The sequence below is a fragment of the Balaenoptera ricei genome, chromosome 5 (genome assembly GCF_028023285.1).
Source record: "Balaenoptera ricei isolate mBalRic1 chromosome 5, mBalRic1.hap2, whole genome shotgun sequence".
NCBI lineage: Eukaryota > Metazoa > Chordata > Mammalia > Artiodactyla > Balaenopteridae > Balaenoptera > Balaenoptera ricei.
In genome coordinates, this window is record NC_082643.1 from 138322422 (window position 1) to 138350381 (window position 27960).

The 27960-nt window shown below is 45.5% G+C and overlaps 1 protein-coding gene across 7 annotated transcripts; it reads left to right on the forward strand.

Annotated features, from left to right (window-relative positions):
* Positions 1-2000: 2000 nt before the first annotated feature.
* Positions 2001-27304, forward strand: NOCT (nocturnin). Of its 7 annotated transcripts, none has more exons than XM_059924281.1 (5): positions 2109-2190; positions 20550-20587; positions 21456-21676; positions 23993-24265; positions 25354-27304. In XM_059924281.1, exons 4-5 carry the CDS (start codon positions 24001-24003, stop codon positions 26175-26177), a joined length of 1089 nt encoding a protein of 362 aa, XP_059780264.1. In that variant the 5' UTR covers positions 2109-2190; positions 20550-20587; positions 21456-21676; positions 23993-24000; the 3' UTR covers positions 26178-27304. The 7 variants fall into 7 exon arrangements, with proteins under 7 accessions (XP_059780259.1, XP_059780264.1, XP_059780262.1 ...); XM_059924278.1 differs by lacking the exon at positions 2109-2190 and adding an exon at positions 12064-12256; XM_059924279.1 differs by lacking the exon at positions 21456-21676 and having other exon boundaries at positions 2115-2190.
* The last annotated feature ends 656 nt before the right edge of the window (positions 27305-27960 follow it).

A 27960-nucleotide genomic window follows, 5' to 3' on the forward strand; every position in this document is an offset into this window, starting at 1 on the left:
GTTGTGGCACGTGGGCTCAGTAGTTGCGGCACGCAGACTCTAGAGCGCAGGCTCACTAGTTGTGGCACACGGGCTTAGTTGCTCTGTGGCATGTGGGATCTTCCCCGACCAGGGATCGAACCTGTGATCCCTTACATTGGCAGGCCGATTCTTAACCACTGCGCCACCAGGCAAGTCCCTCAAAGCACTTTTCTTCCAACACTTTATTATGAATATTTCCAAACACATGGGAAAGAAAAAGAATTGTAAGTGAACTCCCATAGACCCTAGATTCTAATTCAACATTTTGCTGTATTTGCAAAACACTTTTTATAGGCTAGTTTTATCAGCACTTTTTATTTCACCTAGTGACTAAGGTATGATTCTGTCTGTTTTTATAGACTAAGACTAAGAGACTAAGAGATTTAATGATTTGCCAAGAAGCATATCTCCCAGGAGTTATGATCAACCTGTGCCAGCTGATGGCAACCACACCTTCCGGGCGTCAGATATATAGCCCAGGCCTGAACATACATTGAATATCCTCGGTAATGAAAAGCTTCCAATACCTCAAGACAGGAGAATCACCAGAACCATGGGAAATCCGGCAAGAAAACATTTCTAGGTCATAGATCATTCAGAGAGGAATCCAGTCTTGGGCCTCCCTCCCCCTCACCCCACTTCCCTTCCTGGTTAGTCATCGTTTCCTGCCCAAATCTAGCTGAGATATTTCTTCCATTCATTCTTTTCCAGTACTAGATGCAAGTCTAGAATAACTTTTTTATCAACTGACCTACTTCTCCCTCTTGCCTTTTCACATGCCCGAGATACATGACCTCAAGGAAACCACGGCCCTAAATCATATCCTTGCGCAGCTCACAAAACCGCTCACTGTTTCCTACCAAATTACGTCTAATATAACGTCTGCCTCCCGCAGTATAACCTATCCAAGCATCTGTCTTCTTACTCCTTAGCGTCCATCCTACATAACTAAGAGTTGTTCCTGTAAATACACCCAGGGCTTTCTTTATTCCCCTTTTTCATGTGTAAATCACCACCACTCTCCCCGCCCCCCGCAAATTCCACAAGTGTAAAACCGAGACCTCCAAGTCTTTGCCCAACACAAATGCCAAGTCTTCTAATAAACCTTCTAGAAACCGCAGGCCTGTTATGACCTCTATCGCCAAACTTGCGAAAACTTGTGGCACTGATCTTAATCTACCTTGTAGAGCTTTATGGTCTGACTTCTCTTGCCACCTTCGGCCCCCTTTGCCTGAGGATAACATTCTTGACGAATGGGATGTTGACTTCCTCAGCATCGCCCTCGCACACAGTGGGGGCTTTATCGTGCTTAATTTCGTTTAACGCAACATGGTCCACCGACGGCGTCGGGGGCGGACACCCTTTGCCGGATTCACACGTACACTCGCACGTACACACGGACGCTGTCTTCCACTCGGACACCCACGTGTCTCCAGGGCCACAGCCCTGGAGCTGTCTCGGGTCTCCCAGCCTGTGGGCGTTTCCACTGCAGCCAGCGGAAGAGGAGGCTCATTCCTTTAAAACCGCCTCAAGGGATCCTTGTTACTTTGGACCGCCCACAGCCCCCACCCTATAAATAGCTTAAGATCCGCTTCCTCCCAAAGTAGTATCACTCCGGTTCGAGGAGTCCCTGCCGGGTCGTGCCGGGCTTCGGTCCCATGGATCCCCCCTCCCTGTCGCGCTTGGTAGCGCCCGCTTTGTCAGCGCTCTGCGCTCGCCGGTTACCCCCCAGCTCTCGCCGGCTGGCGGCAGACAGCGTCTTCGCGTCGCAGCAGCCGCAGCATCAGCCGCTCAGTCTCGGGCTCGCCTGCCCAGCACCTTCCCCCGGGCCGCGGCGGGAAGAGAAGGAGCCCGAGAGCCTCCGCTCGGACGCTCCAGACAGTCTGCTCGACTCGCCCGCGTCGGCGAGGCTCGCGGGTGGGTTGGGCGCGCCAGGGGCCGCGGCGGCGGCGGCGGCGGCGGCGGCGGCGGCGCCCGGCATGTATCAGAGCCCGCGGCGGCTCTGCTCCGCCCTGCTGCAGAGGGACGCGCCCGGCCTGCGCCGCCCGCCCGGCCCGCCGCCGCGCCGCCGCTCGCCCGCGCCCGCCGCCGCCCCGCGCCTCGCTTCCCCCCGGCTCCTGGCGGCGGCCTCGGCGGCCCGCGGCGTCGCGAGGTCGTGCTCCCGAACAGGTGAGTGCGCGGCGGTTCCGGGCGGAGAACGCGGCGGCGGCCAACGCGCGGCCGCCACCTGGAGACGGCGCGGAATGAATGGGAAGCCGGGGGCCGCCGGGTGGTGGGGTCGGACCGGGAAGCGGGTCCCCCTCTCCCTGAGCCGCTGTCTCCGCTCCCCGTTGCGGATCTGCCCTCGCCTTCCCTTGCCTGGGGCTTGCACCGCGTCCGGTAAGAACCGGAACCCCGCGGGGGCTTCTAGTTTGATCCTTACCGTTCGATGTCGTGCTTTTTGTATTTCTCGCTCTTGACCTGTAAGTTTTCCCCTTCCGAGGCCGCAGGTTATTTGTGTTTTGTTTCTAATCGCACTAATGATGGAACATTTTATGCAAACAAACCAACAAAAAATCTAAAGTTACATTTATCTGATCACGTGGCCTGCATGGCCTTTAGGTTCTGAATTTTGAAAAATGTCATGTGAACAGTGTGTTATAACACGCACTGACTCTTTGGACATACATTTGAAATGTTTCGGGAGCCTTCCCGTCTTAATATTTGCGTCGTTCTGCGTCCTGTATACCTGGCTTAAGATCTTGCAAAAGTGATGCCGTCTTTGCCAAGAGCCAATTTTATACGTCACGTGCCCTGGATTTCCCCTTTCTGGCCACCGAGGTTTCTGCCTGAGGACCCATTACCGCGGCCACAATTTACATACAAAGTAGTCATACTTTTCAAAATGAGGAATAAAGCTTCTCTTTCAAAACTGGCAATTTTATCACACTAAAAAAGTGTATTTTGGTTGTGCTCAAGTTTATTGCTGTTTAAGACGTCTGAGCATCTTAGACTGTAAATAACTACATTTTACTCCAAAAATCCTGGGTTACCGGGTTGTGTTTTGTTTTATTTTTGTTTTTTGGCCCCGCTGCGTGGCTTGCGGGATGCCCAGACCAGGGATTGAACCCAGGGCCAGGGCAGTAAAAGCCCTGAGCCCTAACCACTGGACCGCCAGGGAATTCCCAAGTTTGGGATTTACTTAAGGACAGATTGAACAGTAAAAAGAATATGTTCAGTGTGGCTTTCTTTACTGAAAGTGATCACCCAAAATGTGACGAGGGACTTCCCTGGCGGTCAAGTGGTTTAAGACTCGCTCGGCGCTTGCACCGCAGGGGACGCAGGTTCGATCCTGGCGGGGGAACTAAGATCCCACATGCCCTGCGGTGCCGCCAAAAATAAATGAATAAATAAAATAAAGTAAAATAAAATTAGGATGTTAAACTGGTTACCGGAGACTCTAAATTCTTTAGTGTTCTTAAAAAGGATGAACTTGGCAGTCATTGAAATCTTCTTTCCAGTTCTATAGGAATTTGGCGCAGTGAAATAACTGTTAGAATGGTTACCACCTAATATCTGTTAGTGTTTTTTCTTTTTTATAAAGTATTTTTTAGATAAATTTATTTATTTATTTACTTATTTATGGCTGCGTTGGGTCTTCGTTGCTGCGCACGGGCTTTCTCTGGTTGCGGCGAGCGGGGGCTACTCTCCGTTGCGGTGCGCGGGCTTCTCATTGCGGTGGCTTCTCTTGTTGCGGAGCACGGGCTCTAGACGCGCGGGCTTCAGTAGTTGTACCACGTGGGCTCCAGTAGTTGTACCACGTGGGCTCAGTAGTTGTGGCGCATGGGCTTAGTTGCTGCACAGCATGTGGGATCTTCCCAGACCAGGGCTCGAACCCGTGTCCCCTGCATTGGTAGGCGGATTCTTAACCACTGCACCACCAGGGAAGGTCAGTGTTTTTTCTTGCTGGAAATTTTCAAGAGGAACATTGTTAGGTTTGAGGTGGGAGAAGGGGTGAAAGAAAACCAGTTGGGGTCTTCCTAGCCGTCTCTCCTATCTTAACCTTTCACCTTAAATTTCCTCCAGGCCCCTCGGGGCAGTTAGTCTGTAGGCTCATCTTGGGAGCACAGATAGCTTGCGTAACACACATACAGAGAGCTGTGCTGTTGGCTGAGGAAGAAGGGCCAGAACATTTGGAATCTTAGGCTTTGGACCCAGAAGGGTGTTTAATGAACTTTCTGGAAGTCCCCTGAAGTTTCAGAAGGAAATTGAAAGATTTTATGGTAGTTAAACTATTATAGACAGTTACTACTACAAGATCTAGGCAATTTTCTGGCTTCTGCGCAGTTTTCGCTTCAGCTACTTGTTGGAAGACACTCATGACTGCATTCATCAGTTCATCGCTTGATCACTCATTCATTCAGAAACTTACAGCGTGTCTCATTCTGAGGGTGCTTTATTATGGGAGGTAAAAGAACGTGAGACTTAGCCTGCCACTAAGGAGTTTAGTGCCCAGTAAGAGAGGTGAGTTTTGCACAAAGACATGACTGTTTAATGACATCAAACACCTTTTATTCTTAGTCTGTTACAATTAAAGGTTTGCAAATGGCACAAGGGTGCCAGAGAGCGCAAAGTCCCTTTTAGCAGTGGTGATCTTTCTTGGCTTCAAAACGTGGTTGGCATTTGAGCTGGGCCTTGAAGTGCAGTTTAGGATGGAAAGAGATTAAAACACTTTGCTTGGGAAAAGCCAGGAGCAAAGTCAAAGGCATGAAGCATGGATGTGGCAGGGTGAGAGAAGAGATGCCTTGCAAAATGTTTCCCAAAGAGCCTCAGAACCAGCATTAGGTGCTTTTTAAATAAATGCAGATTCATAGATCCTACTGTAGACTTACTAAACAGAATCGTTACAGGTGGGCCCCAGATTCCACATTACTTAACAAAATAACAACAATAATAAAAACCAGATTATTCTTACAGGCCCCGGGGTTTAGACATCTGGCTAGAGAAACCTTCAGGGAACTGAAGCTACTCTTCCCTCCAGCACCTTTTTGCAGGAGGATGGGTAATAAGGCCTCACACTTGACCCCATTTGATAATCAGTTTCTTCCTAACTTAAGCCCCTTGGCAATCAGAGGTCACTGGAAAGATGAGTGCAGCCCCTTTGCAGTCATCAAATGCTGGGTTATTAGAATTTAAAGGGGGACCTAGCAGTGTCTTGCTACCTTTTCTCGTGGAAGGACAGCAGCCCCCATAAAGAAGCAGCAGTTGCCACAGTTACTGTACTGGTCCGGTGTCATCTGTGGGTTTATGAATGCCTTCCTCCTCAGCTAATGAAGAGTTGGCTGAATTACTGTTCTCCATCACTGGAACATGTTGCTTTTTTTCTTGGTACAATTTTAAAAACAAATACCGGCTCATTTGAGGAGGCGGCTTTATTTAGTATGTCCCTTAACGATGTGAGTAAGCTGCTTATGAGAGAGAAGAAATGCAAAAGCTTGTAATTATCAAGCTTCTACAGAAATAAATTGCTTTCTTTGTAGGAGAACCAAGGTATTGTTTTCCTGTAGCATTTAATGGTAAGAGCTTAAGTACAGTGAGTTACTGGGGGCTTTTGAATTAGTAACCATAGCTCCAGACTCACATTCAACACACTTGTATGAACATCTGCAAATCATTTAACTTCGCTTGCTGGACTTTGCCTAGGGGAAAAAAAATTAATAAGATAAATAGGTATCAGTTGATCCACAAGTATTACTGAAACACAGTACGCTTAAAAGGCCAAATATTTTATTGCTTCTCATGACTAATTGCAGCAGAGATTGAGAAGAAAGACATGAGTGCGGCTAGATTTGTTAGAAAAAAACTTTGCTTTGAATGCGAGAAAGGAGGGTGAGAGAAGACCATGTGCCGGAAGAAGGTGGCAGGTGTGGGAAGAGCGATGAACACCCTGGGAAGAGGGGTACTTGAGAATCATCTGGGTCTTTCACCTGTTCTACTTGAATCAGTTTTTCCTGAGAATCCTGGCTATGTTGTGTTTAACAAGTGCCCCAGGTGATTCTCTCTGGAAAGCCTGGGGAGTATTTTTTTTTTTTTTTATAAAGTTGGGCTTATCCTTTTTTATTTATTTATTTATTTATTTATTTATTTATGGCTGTGTTGGGTCTTCGTTTCTGTGCGCGGGCTTTCTCTAGTTGTGGCAAGCGGGGGCCACTCTTCATCGCGGTGCGCGGGCCTCTCACTATCGCGGCCTCTCTTGTTGCGGAGCACAGGCTCCAGACGCTCAGGCTCAGTAATTGTGGCTCACAGGCTTAGTTGCTCCGCGGCATGTGGGACCTTCCCAGACCAGGGCTCGAACCCGTGTCCCCTGCATTGGCAGGCAGATTCTCAACCACTGCACCACCAGGGAAGCCCTGGGGAGTATTTTTATAAGCTCCACTCCTAGAGGTACTTATTCCTCCTGGAAAGTTTGGGAAACCCGGAGAGAATTCTGGAAGAATGTTATGAGCATTGAGCTTGGGGCCTAAGACAATTCAGGAGATGCCTGAGCAAGAATGTTTACCTGAGCAAAAGCGAGCTTCAAGAAAAGGAAAGAACTGGTGTATTTGTGAAAGTTCAGTGAGACAGAACTTGACACTGACATTGTTAACGGGAGTGTACAATTTATAGAGTAGGTAGGTGGATAAAATATGTACTCTGTAGGTTCCTGTGATGGGATGTTTGCTAAAAGAGGTGAGGCAGGTATATTCTGGTTCTTGGAAGGAGGAGAGGGAGACTCAGCATATATATTTATTGTTAGGAGTCACTCTAATCAGGATTCATAGGACCTTGATAACCACTTGAATGGTTATCACACTTGATGAATACTTAGCAATTCAAGGTTAATGTGCATTTCTCTTTTAGGTGGTTCATGCTGAATTTTATTTGGAAAATTTTCATATGGTTTTCTTCTTTTTTGAATTTTTGAATTTTATTTATTTTTTTATACAGCAGGTTCTTATTAGTTATCCATTTTATACATATTAGTGTATACATGTCAATCCCAATCTCCCAGTTCATCCCACCACCACCCCGCCACTTTCCCCCTTGGTGTCCATTCGTTTGTTCTCTACATCTGTGTCTCTATTTCTGCCCCGCAAACCGGTTCATCTGTACCATTTTTCTAGGTTCCACATATATGCGTTAATATATGATATTTGTTTTTCTCTTTCTGACTTACTTCACTCTGTATGACAGTCCCTAGATCCATCCATGTCTCTACAAATGACCCAATTTCGTTCCTTTTTATGGCTGAGTAATATTCCATTGTATATATGTACCACATCTTCTTTATCCATTCATCTGTCAATGGGCATTTAGGTTGCTTCCATGTCCTGGCTATTGTAAATAGAGCTGCAATGAACGTTGTGGTACATGACTCTTTTTGAATTATGGTTTTCTCAGGGTATATGCCCAGTAGTGGGATTGCTGGGTCCTATGGTAGTTCTATTTTTAGTTTTTTAAGGAACCTCCATACTGTTCTCCACAGTGGCTGTATCAATTTACGTTCGGACCAACAGTGCAAGAGGGTTCCCTTTTCTCCACACCCTCTCCAGCATTTGTTATTTGTAGACTTTTTAATGGTGGCCATTCTGACTGGTGTGAGGTGGTACCTCATTGTAGTTTTGATTTGCATTTCTCTAATAATTAGTGATGCTGAGCAGCTTTTCATCATGATAGTTTTTAATTACACGAGTAACACATGCCCATTAATAAAAATATTTTCCCTGAGAACTTAAATGTCTTTGTCAGTACTGGTTATCTCCAGAAGTTTAGGATTGTTTGTCCTTGGTGTTCAAAAGTTCTGTCAGGATAAATGTCTCAGCGTCAGGTGAGCCCATTCAGTCTAAGGACATCCCATGCTTTAGCACAGGAAGATTTTCTATTATTTCTTGGGTTATTGTATCATATTCATCACTATGTCATCCCCCTTCCCATGTTGTTAAAAAGTCCCGTTGGACAGATTGTTGTCCATATGGACCCACCCTCTATGGCTCCTCTCATCTTTTCAAGTGTTTATCTCTTTATCTTATCTCTATTTCATACAGATTTTCTGAACGTGTCTATTTTGCAGTCGTTTACAATTTCTGGACATTTTCTAGTTCTCCGCTCCTTTTTTCACAGAAGCCTAGTCTTACATTGTGTCCTATGTAGTTGTGAATATATGTAGCTATGTGTGCCCGTTTCTCCGGCAGGCCTTTCCTCCGGGGAGAGCAGTTTGCACGCCCTGTAGGTGGGGAGGGTAGGTGGGGGGGCAGTTTGCACGCCCTGTAGGTGGGGAGGGTAGGTGGGGGGGCAGTTTGCACGCCCTGTAGGTGGGGAGGGTAGGTGGGGGGGCAGTTTGCACGCCCTGTAGGTGGGGAGGTTGGGTGGGGGGCAGTTTGCACGCCCTGTAGGTGGGGAGGGTAGGTGGGGGTCAGCCAGGCCTCCTGTAGAGCCCCTGAGCGGGCCGGCAGTCTCCCTTCTGTGTCCTCTGCTGCTTAGCTCGCCCGCTCCAGCCCGCACTTCACAGTATCCCTGACGTCCAGGGTTAGCGCCTGGTCTGCTCTGCTGCCCTTCACGTCCATCGCCCTTGGAAGCCCTTCCACGGCCTGTCCCCCCTTCCCTGAAGCCTCCTCTCCAGCTGGCAGAAGCCACCCTCTTCTGTCTGTGAGAGAGAGGGGAAGTGTCAAGTGCCATTCCTGAAAGAGTGACCCTGACAATCGCCTCTCTGCCTCCCCTGTCCTTTGTCTTTGTGGACTCAGCTGGGGGTTTCTTCAAAGCTCTCTTGGGAAGAGCCATATTTAATTTACCTTTGGTAGCTTGTACTGCATTTTCCTCCACTCTGGGTCCTCTGTTCATTCAAACCTGTCTGTCTGTGCTTTCCTGGAATTTTTCCAAATTTTTGGCCCATTGGTGGCATCCTTTCTTGTTTTACCATGTTATTGTTTCAGTCTTTAAAACATTTTGCCTACTTGTACCTTACTCCTGAAAGCTCTTAGGAAGGAGAGTAATTTATGTTCAGCCTCACGCCCAATGACCTATTCATTGTACACGACTTACCGATTCCCATTTTAAAAATGACTCGTTGGACTAGAGATTTTTATTTTTTTAATTTTTTTTAAAACATCTTTATTGGAGTATAATTGCTTTACAATAGTGTGTTAGTTTCTGCTTTATAGCAAAGTGAATCAGCTATACATATACATATGTCCCCATATCTCTTCCCTCTTGCATCTCCCTCTCTCCCACCCTCCCCATCCCACCCCCCTAGGTGGTCACAAATCACAGAGCTGATCTCCCTGTGCTATTCGGCTGCTTCCCACTAGCTATCTGTTTTACATTTGGTAGTGTATGTATGTCCATGCCACTCTCTCACTTTGTCCCAGCTTACCTTCCCCCTCCCCGTGTCCTCAATGGACTAGAGATTTTAAAACTGACAGTTTCACTTCAGATTTTAAAAGATGATTCTTTTCCTACATGTGTTGTAATTATTCAAGCAAGGCTATGGAAATTTATATATGAATTGTTTTCCCTTTTTTTAAATGACTGCATCTTTCATTGGTTTTCTGAAGTATGTACAAACTGTATAATTCATTTCAATATAACCTAGAGCAGGGGTGTGCAAATTTTTTTATAGAGAGCCAGCTAGTAAATATTTTAGGATTTATAGACCAAATATCTGTTACAGCTGTTCAACTCTGCTGCTGTAGTGTGGAAGCAGCCACAAACAATATATAAACCTTATTTACGGACATTGAAGTTTGAATTTCATATGATTTTCACATCATGAAATACTATTAGTTTTTTTTTCAACCATTTAAAAATGTAGAAGATCACAGGCAGCACAAATACAGGGCACTGGCCAGATGTGGCTCACGGGCTGTAGTGTGTGGACCTCTGATCTAGAGGGAAAAATATCAGCCAAATAGTCCTCTTGGCTCCATACTCCATACTTCCATTCATAGCTGTAAACCTGGCCCGCTTCTTGAGTATCCGGGAATGTTAGTGACGGGCATCAGGTAGTAACACAGACCTGATGTCTTAGTGGAGAGCTGCTGTCCCAACAGATTCTTTTCGTTTCTGCCTTTTCAGTTTCACTTCAGAGCATTATGCTAGAAAAGCCCGGCTTGTGGCAATGCTTGGCCAGCCCACTAACAATCGAGCACCAATTTTAACAGGTTAACCTCAGCGTTCACTGTGGAGGGGTTTCTTTCTCCCTTAGCCATATTTCCTAGATGAATCGGGCGTGACTGTGAAGGTACAGCTTAGCCTTGTCCGGAAGACACTTGGGCGTTCCTGTCTGTGACCGCTGCCTAGCAGAGGTCGTTGGGATTGTCACACTGTGTCTAGGATCTTGTATTTTTAGACACGCTGGGTTGAGAGCCGTGACCTTCGCTTGATATCTCTAGGAATGCCATGTGGGTCATTACACCGCTTTGTACACTTTGTGCTGTGCCAGCGTGCGCACCGTGACGGCGGTGACGTCCTCGTGACGTCCTGGGCAGAGGGAGGAGGTGGAATTCGACCTCTTGATTCCGGGCGTGCCCCTGGCGTGGCTCCGTCCCGTTGGCCTGACTGGACCAGCACTGTCAGGGATGCTGGTGAGCTGTGGTCCAAGGTGCAGGCAGCCTCCTCCGGGGCCGACCCTTTGCCAGTTGCGCAATCCTGAGAAAACCAGGTGATGGCTTAACCTCAGTCTCCGTGTTTACAAAAGTAGGCAAGCACAATACCTACCTTGCTGGATTGTTGGAAAGAGTAATGAAAATACATGCAAGGAGTATGGCACATGCTGGGCTCTCAAATGTTAAAAGTAGCTTCTCTTTAAACCCAGAAAGTGAGCTTCACTAACAGTAACAGAATAGCTAACATTTAGCTCCCCTTTCGAATGTGCTGGGTACAGCTAGTTTAATTCAGCGGCCGGTAAGCCAGTGAAGTAGGTCACAGTGATCCCCAGATGAAGAAAGTGAGCCACAGAGGCAAATACCTTGGTCACGATCTGATTAGTAAAGGAGGAACCGGGATTTGAAACGAGGCAGCCTAACCCGAGTCCATGTGTTTAAGACCGTTTTGCCTCGCTGAGAAAAGTGAAAGCTTTCGCCGTAAGGCTTTCCCACGCTTAGCATCTGGTCTCCAGGACCCAGGAAGTGTAATGTACTAAAGTCCACACTGCGTCACAGAATTTGAATGTGGTTGTGTGCATTTACCAGGTGGACCTGCCGGGGACGTGTTGCACTGTTTTGAGTTTCTGTGTTCTAGCTGATGGGTACATAAACACAAAGAGAGGGCCCTGACTACAGTCTCACAAAATTCCAAAAAGATAGAGTACGTTTAATAGCGACTCAGGACAAGTCACGTCTGAGCCTCATCTATAAAAGAGCCAAGGGGTTCTTGAGAGGGTAACAGGTGTCTCAGCAAGTACAAGTGCCTAGTGCACCATTAAGTGCTCTACCAACGTAAGGCGGTTCTTCTGCCAGTGTTCGACAGGGGTCCTTAATTAACACTTTGCTGCCACTTGCCATCCTTTCTTTTATCAACGTTTTTAAAGCGCTAGGCCGGGTACCGGGTACCAGGGCAAGTGGTAATCAAGGCAGATGTAGTCCCTATTCCTCATAGAACTAATGAGTGAAGGACAGGGATTGTAGTTCAAATGTCAAGGGTGATTTAAGTAGGAGAAGAAGGCCACGTGTGAGAAAAAGGGAGCCACGTGTAAGAAAAAGGGAGCCACTGGGGCTTGCTCCATGAAGCTGGGAGGTGGGGGGCTGTGCATCTTTGACTTCTTCAGTAAATACGAACTATACCACATATCCAGCACCCAGGCTGTTTTAGGTCGATGGTTATCCTGTGACTGTTTTGAAGGTGGCCGCGGGTGTTCAGGGAGCTGCTCTAAGGAGCCCAGGAAAAGCTAGCTGCTGAGTTAGCCGTCTAAACTTTCCGAGGTGGTTCAGCACGCGGCCAGTAGGTGGCAGCACAGGCTCGCTGTTCAGCGATGCCTTCCCGTGACGTCTGTGCTTTACACTTCTGGGTACTTTACGCTCGGAGGTTTCCGAGGGCCCAAGGCTGGTCAGCTCCAGCAGCTTCTCAGGCGTGGACCCAAAGAATCCTGGCTTTTCTTCAGTTTTTGCTTTTTAACCAGCATTTTTGCCAAGCCATCGTTTCAGGAGACTAAGCTCAGACTAGTTGTGAGAAATTATTAACAGACTGAACCGTTTGGGCAGACTCTAGAACAAGCAATTGCTGGGTAAGTAGAGAAACGTTACGTGGAGAGAGGTCTTTCTGCTGTGATTTCTGAGTGCTGTTAGGACTGCTTGGGGTGGTCGGCCCAGTCAGTTTAGGTCTCAACTGTTTGGGTTCTCATCCAGCCTTCTAGTTACTGATTGAAGGTGTTGTCATTAAACCCTGATCATTTCCCTCTGATGGCTGGCACTCTTAGGAACTTATATGGTGGTCTGCCTGTTGCTTTAGAGTTGCTTTAGGCATCAGTAGTGTGAAGAGTAAATGTATTCTGTATTTTGGTAATTAGCCCACTTTTGCTTTATTAGGAAAATAAAGGGATGACAAAATGGGGGAAGTTTACATACCACTGCTGTATTTCTGGAACCTAAATAATCTGAATTCTCTGGCAGACCTTTAAAGGCTATTATAAGGGTAAGAAGAGTTATTCCTATAAAGTAAAATAGCAGTGACGTATTTATTCATCGTCATCATATCGTCACAGAATGCAGGCATCCAGTTCTCGGTGTACATGGAAATATGCTTATAGGATTGGGAAATGGCAAGAGATGGGAGTGGTGCAGCTAAATGAGAAATAAAGGCATGAGAAGTAAAGCTGTTGTCACCTGCCTTTAAAAGCCTGTATAAATTACATCATGTGCATTACATTGAAATGATGGCTGATACTTTCTCTAGTAAAGTGGCTGGGAAAAAAATGAATTTGGGGCAAAAACCGAATATAATATGGGGTCAAATAAATAACACTCCACACACATGTAAAATTGGACCCAGAAGCCAGTATGAGTGCCACATAAAAGTTCAGTGGAGGTTTTGTCAAGATTTCATGCTTTCCAGTATCTTAGCAACCACCTGGATGAATTGTTTGTGCTGCCTTGCCTCAGGAAAGTGGCTTTCCATGTTGCTGTTCTGAACCTTTGACGAATCGTTTTACAGCCCTGAATGGCAACCCCTATTAAGGTATAAAACTTCAGCAGAAGGGCAAGCAATTTTGGAATTGGACTTGTATTTATGTGTGAAAAAATTTTTTAAACGGTCGCTACTTTGAAAGAAACAATGACTTTTTTAAAACAGGTGAGAGAATTGTTACTAAGTTATCCCTCCTTGTAAAAGGGGCATAATGAGAGTGGCTACCTCCTAGGAATGTAGTGAGAATTACTTAATTTGCCAGTGGTGCATAGTAAGCATTCAGCAGTCATTAGCTGTCATGGGCATCTTCCTCAGGATGGGGGAGGGGCAGAAGGGTGTCGCATGCTCTTCAGCTTTCCTTTGTTCTCAAATTTAAGTAACTTGCTTTACCACCTTGCAGTTCTTGGGTGGCTCTGAGCCTTGCTACGAGGGTGTTACAAGTGCAAAAATAGCATGTGAAGTCTCCATGGTGTCCACTTTGAGTTATTAATTCCCTAGCACTTCCTTTGAACTGATGTCTGTATGTTACCAGAAAGTTTTAGGAAATAAAGCCTTGAAAAATAACTGAGTAAGCCCGTATGTTCTTAGGATAAAAGCCGAAAAGAATAACTGAAGACAGGAAGAAATGAATTGGGACTTCCCCAGATCCCTTCTGATTTGGTTCAGTAACCTGACTTGATGAGAAGAATATTTTTGAGTTATGGAAAATCCAGGTTGGAGCTTAGAAATATGAGGACAGAGGTCAGGGAAGCTTGTCCGTGATTTGGAGACAGTACTAGTCTCTGGAGTGCCGTGGAGAGAGCCTAACAGCAGTGACCTCTCCCACCTTTTGTGATCAGATGCTCTGCCAGTTTGAGAAAAATTCAGATACGTGCTCTGTGTGAATGACAGACATGTCTACTTTCTGTTATTTCCTTTCACCTTTTTTAGTTCTCATTTTCTCCCCGGGGATTGCTTTGCTTGTATCCCCTGGAACGGGATGTCTGCACTCAGGTGACTGGTGGGTCTACAAGAGACAGTCTCACCTGTTGTTCTCTGGACCCTTTCGCATTCTTAAAAAATACGGAGGGTCCCACAGAATTTTGTTTATGTGGGTTAATATATAACATAATATGACCTATGTTTATATATCATGTTAGAAAGTAAGACGAGAATTTTTAAATGTTTATCACGTCGTTTAATAGTAAAATCAGTGTTAACGTAAGTAACAGCTTTGAACTGTTTTCCAAGACAAAAAGAAAGTTAGTGAAAGAGTGGCATTGTTTGACATTTTTGGGAATCTCTTTAAAGTCTGGCTTAATAGGAGACAGCCGTATTCTCGTATCTGCTTCTCCATTCAATCTGTTGTGATATAGTTTAGTTAAAATATATGAAGAAAATTCAGTCTCTCACAGATAATATAATTGGAAAAACGTATTTTAATAGATAATTGTGGATAAGTCTTATAATTGTGGATAGTCTTTTTTTGTGGTAGTCTTTATGTTAATATGTAGTTATTTGCGACGTGGAATCTGATACCATATATATCAGTGAACTTTTGGTATTGGTTATTTGGGAAATGTTGTTTAACTGGGTTATGCAGATCTTCCAAGTGTTACACAATATAGAAATAACTGTAGCTACTGTCACCACCAATCTTGTCAGAAACGTTTTTTAAGTATTGGGGACTTGTCAGGCTCCTGATGGCAGATACATTTTCCAGAATTGTCTCTGGGAAGTTTTCCTCGTGGGCAAAAACGCTGTCAGTTGTTTCCCTTAAAGGGACAGGCTGACTTCTTACATTTTAGTGGATAAGTGTCTGCCTAGTGCCCATATGTGATGAACTGTAGTTCGTCGGTTCTTCGAGGTGAAATGGTGTTCCACGAAGACAGGGACGAGTTCATTTTGCAGCTCAGACGCTCACCCGCGCGCTTTTCCTTAAGGCAGCGTATTTTGTGTGCAGCATAAGTGTTTCTGTGGACTCTCCATTTTGTCACGTATTAAAGATCTGTCATTGAGGCTCCACATTTAACAGGGATACTTACTACTGCCTCACTAAGGGACATTTTAAAGTAAAACAGGCACTTTTCAATGAAAACCCTGAGTGATGGGGAAGAGCACAGTGGCCACTAGTGGAGCCCGGGGCCACTCGGTGCCTGAGATGTGCTGACCGGGCAGCGGTTTCACCACGGCTGTGCGGAGAACAGGCACCCAGACAGAGAAAACGTGAGGCACGTGCGGTCTCAGCGTCATGAAAACCTTGGCCACGCGCGGCTCCGAGAGTCTCAGACACCCCGGTGGCCCGTGAACCACGCCCCGAGCTGCTGCTGGAGCAGTGCCTCATCAGTGGGTCGGAAACCAGATGTAGTCGGGTCACGGCCAGCATTTTTTTAAAAAGACATGGAATACACCAGAAAATGGCCCAGATGGCATGCAGAAAAAAGCTGTTCTGTGAACCTCCTTTTAGATACCTATTTATGCCGTGTGTGCGCGCTGAGCTGTGAGTGCAGAATGTGTCCGTTTCAATTTTTATACTTATTGGCTAAATATAACTTGTGTTATACATGTAAATATATAAATACTCATGTGTATTTATTATATATGTTTACATAGCATCATGTAAAAATGACAGTTTTAACTGAAAGCGTTCATTGCCACAGAAGTACCTTATCTGCTGGGGCATGACAAGGCATCAGGACCTCCTAAGGTCCCACAAAACAATCAAACAAAATTCCTTAAGAAGTAATGTTATATTTTACCAAAACGTTTTAGATTTATGTTTCTATCCTCACAATAACCCCGGACATACAAAGATGTAAAATAGACATTTGTAGCATGGGAAAAAAGCAGGTGGATGGTAGCATTAACTAAATAAGTGATTAGCTCATGGCAGACAGCAAGTGGAAAAACAGCCGTCCACATCGCTAATTATCTCTGTATCTGCACATCTATATGTATAGTAAGTGAAACATGAATTCAGGCTGATGTCTCTGACTCCAGCTCAGTATCATGGGATTCCTTCTTTTTTTTTTTTTTAATTTATTTATTTTATTTTTGGCTGCGTTGGGTCTTCATAGCTGCACACAGGTTTTCTCTAGTTGTGGCGAGCAGGGGCTACTCTTCGTTTTAGTGCGCGGGCTTCTCATTGTGGTGGCTTCTCTTGTTGCGGAGCACAGGCTCTAGGCACGCGGGCTTCAGTAGTTGTGGCACACAGGCTCAGAAGTTGTGGCTCGCGGGCTCTAGAGTGCAGGCTCAGTAGTTGTGGCACATGGGCTTCGTTGCTCCGCATCATGTGGGATCTTCCACATGCTAAGGACCAGGGCTTGAACCTGTGTCCCCTGCATTGGCAGGCGGATTCTTAATCACTGTGCCACGAGGCAAGTCCCTGCATACATATTCCTGAATGAACTTAAGTTCACTTAGGTAAATACCTAGGGGCATGAATTCTATGTGTATTTTTAAAACTGCCAAATTGTCTTCCAGAGTGGCTATACGTGGGAAGCAGTAAGTGGGAATTTGTGAAGGATTGCTACTTCTTATTTAAATATTTGATAGACTCACCAGCAAAGCCATCAGGGCCTGGGCCTTTCTTTTGGGCAGATTTTAACTTAATTTAGTACCTTTGTTGCCCTAGTTGAATACTTGCATGGAGCTGAGGGGGAGGGGTGGGACCAGTCCCAGCAGGACCGGGCACAGGCTAGCACTGTCCTTAACTGAAGTTCAATAGCTTTCGTGAATAAAAGCTTCTCAGTTCGTTGTATGCCTTTGGTCTGCATCCAGAGCACTGAAATGGCTGGGTTTGACACTCTTGTCCGGGTTGATAATCGCACGGGCTTAGTTGCTCCACGGCATGTGGGATCTTCCGGACCAGGGCTCGAACCCGTGTCCCCTGCATTGGCGGGTAGATTCTTAACCACTGCGCCACCAGGGAAGTCCGATTGGAAACTTTTTTGACTACTGTTTCACAAGCCACATCTAAGTCATCAGCAAAACTTGTCGGCTTCGACTTTGGATGTATTCAGAATCCAAGCACTTTAACTGCTACCACTTCTCCTAGCACCACTGTCTTGCCTGGATTATTGTAACTGTCCCCTAATGGGTTTCCTATGTCTGCCCTTCTTTCCCTACAGTGTGGTATATTTTTAATAATCAGCCAGTGAGATTTTTTTTTAATATGAATCAGATTCTCTCTCCTGCTTTGAATTCTCCAGTGGCTTCCTATCTCGGATAAAGGCTCAAGTCCATAGAATGGCCTCCCAGGGCCTACACAGTCTGCTCCCCTGTCCTTACTGCCTCATGGACCTTATCTTCTGTTCATTCTCTAAGTCACTCTATAGCCCTCTTGCTGTTCAGCAGCCTTGCCAAGCATGTTCCTTCCTCGGGGCTTTTGCATTCACCATTCCCTCTGCCCAGAACGTTCTTGGATTTCTCTAAGACTGGTTTCCTTATGACAGATTTCTGTACCCTTTAGTGAGACTTCTTGAGCATCCTGTATAAATTAGCAACTTCCCTTCCCTAGCATTCCCTGTCTCACCTTTCTCCTTTTTATTTTGCTCCAAAGCACTTTTCACCATCTGACAAAATGTCTATCGCCTTGTTTGTCTCTCCCCCGTACAAAATAAGCCCCATAGCCTTATAATAAGGAGAGAGATTTTAGTCTGTTCAATGATGTATCTTCTGTGGACCAGAGTGGTGTCTGTGTGAGAGAGCGAGGCAGGGGATTATGGTGGCCACCTACTGAGGAAGTGGTGTAGTCAGGAATGAGAGCTGAGTATCTTGAGTCCTTTTTTGAAGTCCTTGATTACTCTTACCCATCCTGATGGTTTTAGCCCTTACTGTACCCTAGCCCATTCCACATAGCATGCATTCACTTTTTCTCTTGTTAATTTGTGTATATATTAATCTTTAACCAAACACTTCTTGAGAGAAAAGATGAGCTCATATTTTATAGGTATGGAGTGCTCTTCCCAAAGTTCAGAGAAATAAGAATGTAAAATCAGCATACTGCAGACACGTGGTTCCTGGGGATTGCAGGGTTAGATTAGATTGTGGAGATTTTAGTTTTGCCCGTGCCCACTGGCCGCGAGAGTGGTCTGCAGGGGTGGGCAGAATGCAGGGTGCCCAGCGGGAGCAGAGCCTTGCTGTCTAGGAGGAGGGGGGGACCATCTTCCAGGACCATGTGTCTCTGTCCTGACGCCTTGCTCTCTATGCAAGCAGCTGATTGGTTAATCAGCTTCCCAGGTACTTTGGTATCAGAAGGCATGTCCTAGGCTGGCTTCGTTATTAAACAGGGTATTCAGGCTTGCATCTGTCCATCAAGGGGACCGTCTTAGGGTTTCCTGTAAGATCTAAGGAGGAGAGACAGGACTATAGTAAATATGCCCTGAAATTCCCCTCTGCCCAGTCTCTTAGTTGAAATTTTGCCCAATTCTCTTTCTTGGGTAAATGAATCTAGTGAAACAAGAGCAAAAAGGTCTATGTCAGTAAAACTTTTGAAAAGACAACCTTTAATGCATTCCAGAGTAGTGTTATTACACCCGACAGAAATTGTCCATTTGGGGACTCAAATTTGAGGGGAATAAAAGTCATTCTGAATAACATACACAAGTTTTCTTAATAGAGGTGTGTGTGCCCTCTAGTAGAAATACTATTTTGAAATTGCTACCTGTTCTAACCTAGATGCATTTTCCAAGTAATCTTAAAGAAATCATGGTCACTTAACAAGCCTTGCCAGCAGCTCTGGAGAGGGGCACAGCTGAACGGTGGTAGAGCTCGGACCGGAACTGACGCTTTGATACCCACGATGCAGTGCATCCTTCCTCTTGCTGCAAAGCTTTGTCCTTTGATGGTAAATTTAATTTTTGAAAACCACCAGAAGTCACAAATAAGGTGAATGACAAGATTGAATAATCCACTATTGGTCCAAAATGAGCCGGCTTTAACAAGAATGTTTTCCTTGAATGTTGTAGCTAATAGCCTATAAATACATTTCTAAGACCAAACCAAAAAAGGACCACAGGGAATGATGAAATTAGAATATCCAATTTGCTTCATCTCACATCTACACAACAGTCTCAGAATAAGAATTCTAATACTACCATTACTAATTATGATCACTGAAGACAATTTTTTTTAAGTTTTTTATTTTGATAAAGCCCAAATTATCAATGTTTTGTGTTGTGGATTGTGTTTTTTGGAGTGTTTTTTTTTTTTTTTTTTTTTTTTTTTTTTGCCGCACCATGCACGGCTTACGGGAATCTTAGTTCCCTGACCAGGGATCGAACCCATGCTCCCTGCAGTGGAAGAGCAGAGTCCTAACCACTGGACCGCCAGGGAATTCCCTAAAAACAATTAAACAATTTTTAATTGAATATGCTTGCTTCTTTCTGGTCCCTGCTTCCCTCCACCCCCATGCCTTTTTCGGGTGTACTAAATCTTCATTGGGTCATTATCAGATCACATAGCCATTGTATATTGTACTCTGTCTTTTAACCTCATTTAGACTTGATTTTCTTTTTTTTTTTTTTTTTTTTTTTTTTTTTTAAACTTTTTTTTTTTTTTTAAGATTTATTTATTGATTGATTGATTGCTATGTTGGGTCTTCGTTTCTGTGCTAGGGCTTTCTCTAGTTGCGGCAAGCGGGGGCCACTCTTCATTGCGGTGCGGGGACCGCTCTTCATCGCGGTGCGCGGGCCTCTCACTATCGTGGCCTCTCTTGTTGCGGAGCACAGGCTCCAGATGCGCAGGCTCAGTAGTTGTGGCTCACGGGCCCAGTTGCTCCACGGCATGTGGGATCTTCCCAGACCAGGGCGCGAACCCGTGTCCCCTGCATTAGCAGGCAGATTCTCAACCACTGCGCCACCAGGGAAGCCCTAGACTTGATTTTCTAAGTAGCTATATGTTTAATATAGTACCACCAGTTCTTAAATCAGTGTCTCTGGTCATTTTGGTCTAAATCTTGTTCTCTAGTTCCAGGGGTGGCAAAGACCTTTCTGAAAAGGGCAGGATAGTAAACATTTAGGCTTTGAGGGCCAAAAACAATCCTGTCACGTACTGTGTGTGTGTGTGTGTGTGTGTGTGTGTGTGTGTGTGTGTGTAACATCTCTTTAAAACCATTCTTTGCTTGAGGACTGTACTAAAATACATCTGGCTGCAGTTTGCCATCCCCTACTCTAGTAGTTTCTGGAAGAAGTGCTGCTGGCATCAGTGTTCCAGTTTTGCTGGATATAAAATCCTTGTATCCTCGTATACTGATGAGTCATATATATAAAGTTTGACGTATATTTCAAATGCGTAACTTCATTTTCTTCTGGTATAAAACATTGCAGTTGAAGTCCGGTGATACTCTAATTGTCCTTGGAAGTTACTTGCTGTTTTTGCCTAGAGCCCAAGGGATTTTTTCTTTTTCTTTACAGCCCAGTTGGTGTTGGTCATTCTGGGTTGATATTCTCAGGTATGTGTGTCCATGATACATGTTTTTTTAACCTCATAATTTTTTCCTTTTAAACCATTCACTTTATTTTTTTCCAGCTTTATTGAGGTATAATTAACAAATAAAAATTGTGTGTATTTAAGGTAAACCACACGATATTTTGATATTTGTAAACGTTGTGAAATAATTACCTCAGTCAAGCTAATTAACATCTCACTCACGTAGTTATTACCCTGTGTGTTTGAGGGAGTGGGGACGTGAGTTCACTTTAGATCTCCTCTCTTAGAGGATTTCAAGTATGGAATACACTGTTGTTAACTGTAGTCACCATGCTGTACATTAAACCTCCAGAACTTAATTCATCCTGCATGATTGAAACTTTGTACTCCTAAAAGTTTTCTCGATTTATAGTTTTTAGTATTTGTTTCATTTCCTGGCATTGGTTTTCCTGCTACAAGAACCCGTTTATCCATATGTTGCATCTTCGCTTAAAATTAGTACATAATGTTTGCCACTGTCTCTTAAATGCTTTATCTCCTCATTTCTTTTTGTTATGTTTTTTGTTACTAATTCTTTGTGTTGCCTCACTTCTGAGTTTTCTAATTTAGGCTGTTCTGTCATTGTCTTATCTTTTAGCTCATTTTGCAATAGGATATAATTTTGATTGGCTTTCTCGCCATATCTTTCTGGCACACTTTTATTGTCTGAACAGACGTTAACCTGTTCCTTAGTCACTTCATGTGAAGGTTTTTCTTAAGTTTTTAGAAGGAAGTGTGGCTCAGCATAGTTTTTCTGGCTTCACGTGACTCCTCAAACCTTCGACTCCTGTTGGACACTGTTACCCTCTTTTTCACATTCATTTTCACATGGAACTTGCTTTTTATCACAGCAGCTACCCCAGAACTCAGCTTGGCAAGGATATGATGTCATTAAAAGGATGTAGAGCAGTCCTGTTGAAAGTGAACTGCATCAAGCTGGTCATTTGCCTAGAGCCTGACGAATGTCACATACTGGAGCCCCTGTGAATTTGCTGTGAGGCCCTGTGACAGTGTGGTCTACCGTTAGGGTGGTGCTGACGCTGCTGATCTGGAAACCACACTTGAGAAACCAGTAGGACTTTTTTTTTTAATTTATTTTATTTTTTGGCTGTGTTGGGTCTTCCGTGATGCTCGCGGGCTCTCTCTAGTTGCGGCGAGCGTGGGCTACTCTTCATTGCGGCGCGCGGGCTTCTCATTGCAGTGGCTTCTCTTGCCGCAGAGCACGGGCTCTAGGCGTGTGGGCTTCAGTAGTTGCAGCACGTGGGCTCAGTAGTTGTGTCTCACAGGCTCAGCAGTTGTGGCGCACGGGCTTAGTTGCTCCGCGGCATGTGGGATCTTCCCAGACCAGGGCTCGAACCCATGTCCCCTGCATTGGCAGGTGGATTCTTAACCACTGTGCCACCAGGGAAGTCCCCCAGTAGGACTTTTTACTGCCTTTTATTTATTTATTTATTTATTTAATTTTGTGTGTGTGTTAGTTTCTGCTTTATAACAAAGTGGATCAGCTATACACATACATATATCCCCATATCCCCTCCCTCTTGCGTCTCCCTCCCACCCTCCCTACCCCACCCCTCTAGGTGGTCACAAATCACCAAGCTGATCTCCCAATCTCCCATAGCTGAGCTATGCAGCTGCTTCCCACTAGCTATCTGTTTTACATTTGGTAGTGTATACATATCCATGCCACTCTCTCACTTCGTCCCAGCTTACCCTTCCCCCTCCCCGTGTCCTCAAGTCCATTCTCTACGTCTGCGTCTTTATTCCTGTCCTGCCCCTAGGTTCATCAGAATCTTTTTTTTTTCTTCTTTTTTTTTAGATTCCATATGTATGTGTTAGCATACGGTATTTGTTTTTCTCTTTCTGACTTACTTCACTCTGTATGACAGACTCTAGGTCCATCCACCTCACTACAGATAACTCAATTTCGTTTCCTTTTATGGCTGAGTAATATTTTTACTGCCTTAAAAAAAACCCAAAAATCTAGAAGTACAGAAGAAAGATTTTCAGAGTTGTACTGCCAGCCAAGAAGAAAATTCCTCTGGACCCATGCACTCAGATAGGCAAACAAATTTATTAAAAGGAATTTAAAATATTCAAATCAAACAGTTTCGGAACAGGTGTGTGCGTGTGTTCATGCATGTGCGTTTGTGAGAAGAACAGGCTTGCTGGCAGTTGCACGTGCACAGAAATGTATGTTGGGAAAACTGGTGTGTTTCTTTGCCTTAATCTAGCTTTCTTGTTGGGGAACTACTTTTGAGTTGATGAAAAGGAATGATTAGAAAGCATGCTTGCATGCTTGTTAACCCTTGGTGGTGAACACTTGAATCTGCTTTTGTGACCTGCTACAGCAAGTTCGATCAACTGCTAGTTTCAGATGCAATCAGCTTGCCAAATAATACGTTTTATGAAGGAAACTTTGTGTCCTTCAAGAGGAGGCAAGGACTTGGACGGGGCAGGGAAATCCAGGTTCCTCCATTACCAGGAACCACGCACGGAATCAGGTGGTTCCAGGTAAAACCTGCCCCTAATTCACACTATAATGAAGAGGAAACAAGGCTGACCTTTAAAAGAGCAATCAGCTACTTACAAGTGAGGTGACGGCCACAACTCTCCTCAGGCTGACTTGTTGAAGGTTGTGCTCTAGTCTCCTTAGTGAGTTATTGTCGAGTTAGATACAAATAGGAAGCCCTACGAAGTGCACTGACGGTGCTTCCTGCACCTCTCCTCGCCCTTTCTCCTCCCGGGATCCCAGAAAATGGGGGCAACTGCCTCTGCCCCCAGCCCCTTTTCTGATTTGTTAAAAATCTGGCAATCGATATTAGATTACAGACCGTCCTGCTCAGTGATGTTCAGTGTCCCACAGAAAGCCAGGTCCCTGGTGTACAGTTAACATGTACGAGAAGCGGGATATGGCTTGAATCCAGCCGTTTCTCGCCACAGCAGAGGGATCTGTGTAGGTGACACGGCTAGGGCAACAGCCTGCGCTAACCGAACCTGTTCTCCAGGATTAACTGGGCTTTCTGATACCTGGCTCTGTACACACTGGCCTTCACGTCCTCACTTCAAATGCACAGAAAAAGGAATACGGAATTTGTTCAGCCATGCTTTCATAAGACCGTGTCTATAAATTACAAAGACAGATCCTCGGTTAGAAGAAGCCATAAAGATCGAGGTATCTCAACAGCGGTATTTCAAGTACCCGCCCCTAAGAGAAAGCTAGAACCCGGAAACTCCTTTAGTCCGCCCTGTAGAACGCGAACGTGGCGACGTCGCCCTAAACTGAGCTCCCGGCTTCTGTGGACAGTTAAGTGCCTTACCTTCCGGCTGAGCCGAGCGGGAGGAGGAGGAGGAGCCGGGCGAGTGACTGTGCTTTCCTTCCCCGCAGCGTGTCCCATGGGCAACGGCACGAGCAGGCTCTACAGCGCTCTCACCAAGACCCTCGACGGCAGCCCCGCCGCCCGGCACCCGGAGTATCTGGTGGCGCCCGACCCGGAACAGCTGGAGCCCATTGACCCTAAAGAGCTCCTTGAGGAGTGCAGGGCCGTCCTACACACCCGGCCTCCCCGCTTCCAGAGGGGTTTCGTGGATCTGAGGGCCGACGGCCCCAGTAGTAGCCACGCGCCTATCCGGGTCATGCAGTGGAACATCCTCGCCCAAGGTACGCCTGCCCGCGCCGTGACCGCCTTCCAGCGCCCCCTGCCCCGCCGCCTGCGCGCAGGGAGAGAGGGGCGGGCGGCCGGGGGAGCCTCCCGCGCGGGGAGGTCAGGAAGGGGAGTCGCCTGCTTTCACGGCCCAGTCCAGCAGCTCGGGACGTACTCCTTACCCTCCACGTGTGCAGACTTTCCGTGTTCGGGGAAAGCGTCTGCTTCCCGGCACGTGCTTCCTGTCTCTTGTCAGCCCATTAGCTTTCATCAGTTGTCTCCCGCTTTGAGTCCACAGCACTAAGATAGCACCTGGCAGGGGGAAACTGAGTCTACCGAACGGGTGACCCTGGGCCTTCTGCGGGGAGTGGGGGCTGTGTACGGGTGGTGCTGAGTCGGGGCACTCCTGAGGCCGGGTTCTCATCCACACGCCTCTTCGTAACTTGAGGCCAGAGATATTGCTTCAGTTCTCTGCTTTAAGATGTCACTTGGTACGATAGAAAGGACTCCTTTCCTGGGTCTGCTCAGTTAAAAAGCAGGTGTGTCAGTCAACTTTATTGCCGATCATGTCGCAGTTGAAATTTTAAGAAGAAACCAGGGTCACCATTTTTTCTGGAAAAGAAGGGCATACTCCCTGACTTTCCAATCTTTGATTCATTTGTTTTTTCCAGGTGTAGGAAAAAGCTGCCCATTTTAAATGGGTGTCACTTATTCTAAGTGGTGTCTATAAAACCCTAGTATGGCTTATTATAAGTCAGTGTTGAAATCACTCTATAGAGCTAAATGTATTTACTTCATCTGGCATAGTTTAGATCTCTTGGATGCCAGAGAACACTGTCTAAAGCTAAAACTTAAGATCTTATGTCCTAGAATATAGTGACAAGAAATAGTTTTAATACGAAAGGATCAGTTAGTTGCTTGCTTCATCTGGATGGTAAGAGGTTATTCAGTTTGGTAGGTCGGTGCAGTAAGAGAAGAACCACCCAGAGCATCTGAAGCAGGGGAAGCACTCTGAAGGTCTTGGGTAGCGTCAAACCTAAGGCGACTCGCAGGTACTTAGTAGCGGTTCTTAGTAGCTGACCACTGACCGCCTTTTTTCTTTCAGCTCTTGGAGAAGGCAAAGACAACTTTGTACAGTGCCCTCTTGAAGCACTCAAGTGGGAAGAGAGGAAATGTCTCATCCTGGAAGAAATCCTAGCCTACCAGCCCGACATACTATGCCTGCAAGAGGTGGACCACTACTTTGACACCTTCCGCCCCCTCCTCGGTAGACTGGGCTATCAGGGCACGTTTTTCCCCAAGCCCTGGTCACCTTGTCTGGACGTGGAACACAACAACGGACCAGATGGCTGTGCCTTGTTTTTTCTCCAAAACCGATTCAAGCTCGTCAACAGTGCCAACATCAGGCTGACGGCCATGACGTTGAAAACCAACCAGGTGGCCATTGCCCAGACCCTAGAGTGCAAGGAGTCCAGCCGGCAGTTCTGCATCGCCGTCACCCACCTGAAGGCTCGCACGGGCTGGGAGCGATTTCGATCAGCTCAAGGCTGTGACCTTCTCCAGAACCTGCAGAACATCACCCAGGGAGCCAAGATTCCCCTTATCGTTTGTGGGGACTTCAACGCAGAGCCGACAGAGGAGGTCTACAGACACTTCGCGTCCTCCAGCCTCAACCTGAACAGCGCCTACAAGCTGCTGAGCGCGGACGGGCAGTCGGAACCTCCGTACACGACCTGGAAGATCCGGACCTCGGGCGAGAGCCGGCACACTCTGGATTATATCTGGTATTCCAAGCATGCGCTCAGCGTGAGGTCAGCCCTGGCTCTGCTCACCGAGGAACAGATTGGACCCAACCGACTACCGTCCTTCAATTACCCTTCAGACCACCTGTCCCTAGTGTGTGACTTTAGCTTTAACGAGGAACCTTGATGGACATTTATAAATGCTTGTCTGTGTCTCTTTAGTCACAAGTCTTAACCAGGGACGTTTCAGGAAGCTGAAATAAGATAAGAGGTTGACTGAGGAAAGCTCCCCAGTTCCTCTCACTTCACTTTCCATGTTTCCAGCATGCCCTTGGGGAAGGAACCCCATTTGCTCACAAACCTTTTCCATTAAAACCTACAGCGAAAAAGGTGTTTGCACTCCAGTTTCGGTTTGTATTGTTTTCTTTCCCTTAGCATTAATAATTACATTTTGATCATTTAAGGGCATTATACTTGGCTTTGTTTGGAAGCTTTTTCAGTTTGAGGATCCTGTATTAAAATAGACTTGCTCGAGTCCCCTGTAATTAACAAGTATGCAGGAACAATTTCTCTAGACAACATTTCAAGTTATTTATTTGTGGTTTTTTAAAAATATCAACAAGTTATGCATGGCAATATTTATTTTTTTTATATCTTTGTGTAAAATTAAGTAAATAAATTATAGCATTATGAACATTTAAAAACCATGCAAAACATGAGTTATAGAGTAACTTATAGTAATCTTCTTAAAGCGTTAAAGATGTTCTTACTTGGGGTCTAATAAAATAGTAGTGTACAAAGGAACTGTTTAGGCTGGAGGGGTTTTTGTTTGCTATTTAAGTGGAAATATCAGTTCTCCTTGATACATTCTTCACAAATCCTTGCTGTGCCTCCGTGTCCCCCATTATTATGTTTCTTGAAGAAATTCCATTTCTGGTTTTCCATCGGAATGCTATCGGTGTACATTTACGGTCACTCAAAAGTGTCATTATATGTATTGAATATGCTTTGCACAATAGGTTGTTTAGGAGCTGATATGTGGCAGTGGCTAAGTCAGTGGGACCTTCTTTTCAGAGATGGGAAACTATTTCTAGCCTGTTAATGATGAGGCTGTCGTTGAGATTTACTAAAATAGCCAGGTGACTGGTTTAAAACAACTAGAAAGCAGAATATAGAGTTAGAAGATAACCTGGAATTCTCTTCCCTCAGAAATAAAAGTGGTAAGATAACAGGTGAAACCCCTTCCTAACAAAAAATCCCCCCAAATAGCCCATTGGTAATAAATGGATAGATATTTTAACCCCTGAGTTGTAAATATTTAAGATCAATAAATAAATGGTCTTTTAAAGCTAATGTTTTCATATCTTGTCTTTTCAATGCAAAGAGAATCTGAGAATAGACTGGATCTTTTAATCCTGTTAATGCGGTGCCCACACCGTCCTTTCCACTCACACCTTCATTTCTAAACTGGACAAAGGTGGATCTGTAGTTGCACGTTGAAGGCATCTGTGCTATGCTTATGAGGTATCGCTCGGTGACAGGGTTGGAGTCCCCAAAGTCGTTCCTCCAGACATTTCTGCATTGGAACCACTTTTGAGACAAATGAGGTTTGCAGTATATTGTATACACGAAATCGTGGGGCTACCTGGAGGGAATGGCGGTCGGGAAGAACATCTGTACCAATTGTCATCTGGTTCAGGTCTTAGCATGACTAATCCATATGTTGTTGAGAAGCAGAATACTGATTCGTACAGCAGGCATTGAATGTTGTTTACCTACCGCAAAACACGCCAACCTGAAGAGAAATTATCATACCCACATCATAAGCAAATCTGGATGAGAATGAAAGCCAAAAGGGTGTTTGAATTTCAAATGTTGTCCACCAGTATACAAGTTAACAGGCTGTGGTTTGGGGGTGGGACTGGGGGTGGGTGGGAATGCCACTGAGCAGTAGGGCTTCTGGAATGCCA